The sequence below is a fragment of the Uloborus diversus genome, chromosome 6, assembly GCF_026930045.1.
Source record: "Uloborus diversus isolate 005 chromosome 6, Udiv.v.3.1, whole genome shotgun sequence".
Taxonomy (NCBI): Eukaryota; Metazoa; Arthropoda; class Arachnida; order Araneae; family Uloboridae; genus Uloborus; species Uloborus diversus.
In genome coordinates, this window is record NC_072736.1 from 87,786,867 (window position 1) to 87,794,712 (window position 7,846).

At 30.9% G+C, this 7,846-nt stretch overlaps 1 protein-coding gene across 1 annotated transcript in view; it reads left to right on the top strand.

Moving 5' to 3' along the window:
• LOC129223841 (serine palmitoyltransferase 2-like) overlaps positions 1 to 5,899 on the top strand; it is a 51,092-nt gene extending 45,193 nt beyond the window's left edge. The window contains exons 10-11 of the mRNA XM_054858206.1: positions 3,850 to 3,979; positions 5,580 to 5,899. Coding sequence (XP_054714181.1) covers positions 3,850 to 3,979; positions 5,580 to 5,666 — 217 coding nt within the window. The 3' untranslated portion in view covers positions 5,667 to 5,899. The remainder of the gene's footprint in view (positions 1 to 3,849; positions 3,980 to 5,579) is intronic.
• Positions 5,900 to 7,846: the final 1,947 nt, after the last annotated feature.

The following is a 7,846-nucleotide window of genomic DNA, read 5'->3' on the forward strand; positions in this document are numbered from 1 at the left end:
GATGTTTTTTACAACCGAAAGATATTTTGACATATGGTACCTTAGATTAGTTTATTTTTTGTTTAATTTCATTAATTAACAAAAATTAATTTGGAAACCATGACAACATTGAACTTACTCGGGTTTCGCGGAAAATTGCTCTTGTGTTTGAAATTTCAATCTTTTTGCATCCTGCAAATATTTAAATATTTTGGCTAATCAAATGTTAGTTTCGCATATGCTACCTTAGATTAGTATATTTTTTGTTTAATTTTAATAAAAAACAAATAAATTTATTTCATGGGAAACATGCCACGTCGAACGAACTCAGACTTTGCGAAAAATTGCTTCTCGTGTTTGAAATTTCAATCTTTTTGCATCTTGCAAATATTTAAATATATTCACTAATCGGATGTTATTTTCATATTTGCTACAGTAGATTAGCATATTTTATGTTTAATTTCAGTAAAATATAAGTTTATTTTATGGGAAACATGACAACATTAAACTTAATTCGCGAAAATTTGCTTCCCTTGTTTGAGATTTCAATCCTTTTGCATTTTGTAAATATTTTTATATTTTTGGCAATTAGTAGTTATTTTGACACTGCTACATCAGATTAGCTTATTTTATTTTTTATTTTAATAACTAAAGAGTTAAAGAATTCATTACCTTGGTCTTGTTTAATTATTTGCTTATTTATTTTTGCAATTTTGAATGATTATCTTTACCTAATTTTTGGTCATAACAGATTTTTTTTAAAAAAAATTTAAATTTCAGCAGTTGAGCACCTAACAAATTAACTTAAAGTTTGTATTTTAAATATAAAGTTTATTTATATAATTTTATTTATAAGTACATCATTTTTTTATGTCTGCTAAAATAAATAAGGTGTACAACAGGGGTGGTTGTGTTATGATTATTCACTTGAAATCCAGTAGTGTTCTTTTTTATGCTTTTACCTCCCTATATCTCCAATTTTCCCCTTTTCCTCAAATGTTCAAAATTACTACTTTATTAAGGTTGTGGGTACTTGGAGCTTTCCGAAAGAGGCTTTAATCAGCAAAGGGGTAGATAGCTTAAGGAGGGTCATTCATCTTCATTTGGATCTAATAAATTGACCTAACTAGGCCCAGTGCCTGTTGCTGGTTATCAACAGGCACTGGGCATGGTATTTCTATGCAAAATATTTTGACTTAATAAACTATTTTATGAATTGTATGCATAGCAAAAGTTGTTGTTGTACATATGTATATTCAAGTAATAGGGGTCTTAGTTTTAAAAATTATTGCCCCCCCCCCCCTCGCCCCATTTTGCTCTTTGAAACTTTCAGGTAATTTTTTATGAACTCACAAATCACCTGAATATTATTGCCTTTCTAAATTTAAATTCTAATTTCAACAATAACCTATTTTTTCCCAAAATAAAACTACTTTTGTCATAATATATGTCAACTTCTTGTGAATCTTTTCAATTTCGAAATATGGCTCTATAAATCTGAACTTGCACATTTATTGTCTATTGCAAGTTAATCAATGAAAGCTGAATAGGCTCAAGTTTTCATTCAGAGTATTTATCACTGCTTAAGCTGCTTTTGTATATTTTGAGGTGTAGAGACTGGACTGTGGACTTTCATAAACTTTTCTAACTTCCTAATTTTTAAATTTACTCGAGGACAGTTGAAATGCCTTATTGTCTGAACAGCTAATAAATACATACGAATAATTGATTTGCATACTTATAAATGATTTGCAAACCTAATATTTTTAGAACTTAATAGTGAAAACTGAAATAACTTTCTGGGTAGTGTTTTTGTCCTAACCGCCCTTATATTGTAATAAACCACTGTATAGATATTGGAAATAAATGTTGAAACCGGGGGGGGGGGGGGGGGGGGGGGTGACTTCAAAAAATCCTCTCTGGCAATGCCATTGAACTTGGGTATTTTAGTTTCTTCCCATAAAAGTTAAAAGCACTTATGAGAGTTTTTTTTTAAGTATTAATTTGCTGATTCTAGAAAATATACAAACCTCTGACTGCTGCAACCTTTGAAAAACCTCAAAATTAAACCTCTTGGTATCTGCTTCTCTTCATACCAAACTTTTCAAACATTTTCAGAAAAACTTTCAACACAGTAGATCTTTCATCAAAGCGTCTCTCGTTGTAGAAAAGCAATTTTGCTTTCCTATACTTTTTTGTATTATTGCCTTATTTCTATGTGTTTGTAGTAAATGAAATCTGCATACAATATTTTTTGTACAAATTTATGATATTGCCTTGAAAACAAAATTTTTTACCTTGAAAAGTACTTGAAAAGTGCTTGAATTTTTTTCTGCCTAAAGGGTATGAACCCTGAGACTAAATCTGGCAACATTTCCATGTTCCAGCAAGGGGAAAAGTCAGAGTGACAGAATACAAAAAAATGTTTTGATTCCGAGTCAAGTGAAATATTTACTACTCTAATCTTTATTATAACTAATAGTACCCACACGACTTTGCCCATTGTTAAAAATTTACTCTTCCACTTATGATAATTTTCTGGGTAAAATGTTCTTAAAATTAGAATATAAAGGGAATAAAATCGAATTTTTGAAAAATCGCTCCGAGATGCACACCCCCTATGCTGCAAACTAATTTTGTGTCAAATTTCATGAAAATCGGCTGAATGGTTTAGGCACTGTGCGCGTCACAGAGATCCAGACAGAGAAACCTTGAGCTTTATTATTAGTCAAGATACCACTCTAATCTCTCTCAAGCCGGTCTCCTTCCTTGGTCATAATGGCCAATGGAAGCAGTATATGAGTGGTTCCACTACATTATTATAGAACTCTTTGGTTGAGGGTGTCTGAAGATTTTAGCATTTAATGGGGAAATTACATGCAATTTGCTGTTTTCCTTCCTAACCAAAATAATAATTTTAATTTAAAATTTAAATTTCTGAGCATTAAGGTGTACCTTAAGATTAAGCAAACCATTCAGTGAAATCCCGAAGTTTCTAAGTGGTTTAGTTGCTGAGATATGAGCAAAAGCAGGCCTCAAATTTTTATGTGACAAGTATAATAAAAGTGCTTAAAAAGGCACTGAGGCCGCATGTAAAGGGTGTAACACACACCAGAAAATAGTATTAACGTAATGAAATGTTTCAAAATCTGATTTATTAGTAAAAGCAATATAAAAGTGGACTAATCAGACCAAAATGTTAAAAAATGGTCTAAATCGGACTTTACCCTAAAAAACCGACTTAGGCGAGGAAAACAGACCATTGGGGGGGGGGAGTGGGGGAGCCCTGCAGTATGTAACTCAAATCCTATAACCTTTGTTTTTTCAACAATCAGTATTTTAATTTAGATGTTGTTTTGATCAGCAAAAATAAAATCATGTCAACAGCATTTTCATTTTACATGTGCAGTTGCAGTTTAATTTTTCAGGAAATGTTGAGTAAAGAAATAAAAGCAACTTTTTGGATAAACTGAAGAGCTGTTAGGTATGAAGGGAAACAATACCAATCTAATCAATAAATTACACTACCAAGTGACATGATGTTTTGTTTTTCATTTTGTCGTAAATTCCAAAAGGGGGAGGGGAAAGAAATTATGATATGAAACTAAAAATTTTACAAATATCAATCTTCAGACACCTTTGTACGGATGGCATTTAACAGTTTTCATAAAAACAATGACAAGTGAGCTATATCACCAACAGGACCATGTCATCCACAGATATCTTATGAAAAGTTGAAACCAATTGTTCAATTTTTGGAGCTTCATAACAAATTAAATTTTGTACTCTAATACTATTAGTACTTGTTCAAATTTATGTAGATCTAATAATTGCGCAGAAACTTATATTCGATACATTTATTGTTTTCAGGGAATTTGTTAGACAGTTGTGGAAAGGTGGTATCGCAACAGTTGGAGTGGGTTTCCCTGCTACATCTTTATTAACAGCTAGAGCACGATTTTGTATATCAGCTTCACATACAAAAGAAATGCTCGATAAAGTAAGACATCAATGATATTTTTTCTTCCATAGCACATTTAAATTCAATAGCTATTTTCACCTCGCCATTTTTATTTTATGGGTTTTTTCCTTTGCCTTAACCTTTAAGAACACAGATGGTTTGATGTAACGTAAAAACACGGATGGCGTACTCCGTACGCCAGTATTTTTTAAAGCTTAGCTATCAATTTTTAAAGATTTTCTTATTTAATACAATGTCTAGTAATGTTATAGAAGGAGCAAAAATGTAATTGCACGAACAGAAATAAAATGATTTTAATCACAATTTGCAAGTTTCCCGAAGATAAAATTAAAATTTTTTTAAAAAATATATATAAAGAATATTTTAGTCATTAAAACAACTCGTTGGCATTTGTTAAACAATTATTGCAGCTCTCACAATTGTATTTTGTAATTTTAATATGCTTTTTGCATACAAAATTGGAACATTCATGTATGGTTTCTATGAAAAATAATCAAAATGAACAAGACAAAACGGCAACTTTCGACTACTTCAAGTAAAGGATCTTGATAAAAGGGTAAATAACGACCAGATGTTGGTCAAGTGACTATTCTGAAAATTCCAGCTGCTTTCTTGCTGAGTGGCGTATTCAGTACGCCCTCCGTGTTCTTAAAGAGGTTAATAAGAAAATTTAAATCTTATAACTTTTACGAGCTCTTGTGATCCAATATTGTCAAAACAATTTATTTTATCATTTTGCTTGAATCAGGGATTTATTTTCTCTTTTTGTTGCTTTGTTAGTGTTTAGAGTAAGTGCATTTTTAAATTTTAATATATTGTGTTTTTTCAAAATGGTAAACTACTAAATAATCCAATAAATATACGACAACTGTAAAAATAAATAAAAATTGTGTGATTAAAGTTGCATAACATAGAGTAAAACCATTGAGTTATTATTTTGCTTTTCTCTGTGAATTGTCTTTGCTTTCCTACAAAGTGTTGTTGCAGGAAGTTGTCCTTTTTTTCTGTACCAAAGTGCTGAAATTGCATTTTGGCCTAAGCTTGCATTTAAAAGGCAGCAGAGTATTTCTTCATCTCAGTGTTAGAAATAAGCAGTGGTTTGTCTTATTCTGAGACTACAAATTTTGGCTTGATGCCTAGATTTGCGAACCTAAGTTTTTCTTTCCCAACCCAAAGTGATTGAGATGAAGAATTAATTTGCTACAGTAATTTTAAAAGCCTTTTTTTTTCCTGAAAGTTCATTTTTTCTTTATACATTTTACCGAGGTTTTTTAATATTCTGATTTTTATATTATATTTCCTCATTAAAATTGCATCTAGATTTTGATGCCTAGAAATGTAACCAAGGCGTCAACATGACCGCCTAAATTCTTATTTCTAGCACTGTTTTACAAACTCTTGCCTAGTAGCCACCTGCTAAGGGCAGAGTGTTACTACAGTTTGCAGAGCTAAAAGGTTGACCAGGCAGATCAACAACCTTAAACCGTCAGAGAGTTTCAAAATGGTCCCCTAAACGGTTTAAGCATAACAGGAAAATTTATTGTAACTCATACCTTTTTGTAATGCCAGATGTGTGAATTTTTCCTAAAAAAAATTTCAATTGTGCTTTTTCACTCAGGTTCTTGAAGTGGTAGAAAATACCGGGCGACTCATTATGGTTGATTACTCCAAAAAACCAAGATCTCAGGAAGAAGTGATCTACTAGTCAAAAAGTAAAGATTACATCTTAAATTTAAGTGCCTTGCTGCACCAGAAGTGTTCTATAGATAGACATATTAGAAAAGCTTCTTTCATCATCATGTTCACAACATTCCTTTATATACCTGCCTTTTGCAGAAACTGCCTTCTACATGGACCAAAATTATTTTATTTTTCTTGTCTCTCTTTTAATTGTTACACTTTTAAAGTATGACATTGTATTGTATTTATTAATCTTTTGTTTTATGGTTCTATTTTAGAGTGTTGTAATCTGAAGTTCTTTTTGTACTTAAGTATATTTTATATGCATATATATATATATATATATATATATATATATATATATATATATATATATATATATATATATATATATATATATATATATATATATATAATTTATACAGTAAAACTTTGATGCAACAATACTTTAGGGATTCCATATAATTACACTATGGTGTGATATTTTTTAAATTTGAATATCTTTTTGTAATTAAATTATTTATGAAATAAAAATCAATATATTAGCAATGTCTTTTCTGGAAAAAAAATTATACCTTACTTTAATTTCAAACATAAATTGTGACAGGATTGATTAAACAATGATAAAATAAACAAAAATGAAAGTAAATAAATAAATAAAATGAAGGGGGAAAATGTTTGTAATAATTACTTACCTAATAATGTTAATTGGAGGAAATGTTTATATTTTATTTATTTTTTTTTCCTCTCCCTAATTTTTCTTTTAAATTTTTGCTTATTAATTTTTTTCACTGTTAAGTCAACTGATAAAGTATGCATAAAATTTAGAAGACAAAAATCTATTTAAGGGTAAAAGGCTTGCAAATAATGTCTACAGAGGATTTATAGATTGAAGTGTCTCATTTAAAATGCTGTAGATCTTTTTCTTCATCACTGCCCTTAAGAAAAGAAATGAACAATCAATTATAACAGATGATGAAAAGAGGCATATAGAATTGAGGAAAACGAAACTAATACTCTGATCAGCAAAAGGCAAACAATCAGCAACTAGTGATCCTGGTTTGAGAAAGGAAACATGTGGTAAGTGGTAACCTGGTGCATATGGAAAGTATGGGGTGCTCCAGTATCCCAAGTGGCTGATAGACTATGCTGCCATGGGCATGTAGTCCATATCTGCAGAAATCATGAGTCTATATGTGAAGAAATAAGTTTTCGAGATATTTGAAGAAATGTGTGTTGGATTCGATACTAACAATATGGAAATGTTAGAATTAGACCTATTTTTTGCGCTTTATTCTCTTTGAAAACCAAATAAGCAAGCTTGAACAATAAAGCTAGCTTGCAAAAGCTAGCAATAATGCAAAAAAAAAATGCTGTTACTGCCCTTTACCTTCCCACAGCAGTATGCTTAACCACAAAATTTGTGCACAAGTTGCAGGAAGGAGGAATGAAGCTCGACATTCCAATTAGGTACTCGCATATCAACAACTCAAGGCATAAAAGAAAAAAAAATATAGAAATATTCTTTCTCTTTTTTTTTTTTTTTTTTTTGAGACTAGATTGTTATTGTTGGGGGGAAAAAATAACAATCAATCTTTAAAAAGTATCTTTTAGAGCTTTTAAGCTCTTTTTGAGTATTGTCAAATTGAAAGAGAATGTACATTATACTGTATGTAATTTCATGGGGACTGGAAGAGGGGGGAGCGTTGTGTAGAATATTGTTGCAGAAAAGTTTTTCTGTATTTCAAATTACAGTCAATTCCCGCTCATCCAAACTAATTGAGGCCAATGCCTATTCGGATCGCAAAAAATTTTAAATTCCGATAAAAGAGTGAAAGATGTGTGCTAGTAAAAAAAGCAAGTAATAAATACTCTGTACTATCTCTTTGCTTGAAAAGTAGTTGAACAAGAGCACCCCATTTTCATTAGAATAATGGATGTGCTCTTGTATGAAAAGGCTATATCTTATGGCAAACTCAAAGAGAAATTCATTTTTCAAATATATACTGTCTGGCCACTTTTGCTTTGGAATTGGCAAGCAGCCTAAGATGAGTCTGTCTGAATGAGGGGGAGAAAGAAAAATTTTTGATGAGCATGTTTCGTTTATTTCAATGTGACTCTGCTAAGTTTGCAGAACACACATCTGACATTTGAAAAGTTTGCAGAACACACATCTGACATTAGTTTGCAGGAGTTCCGGAACAC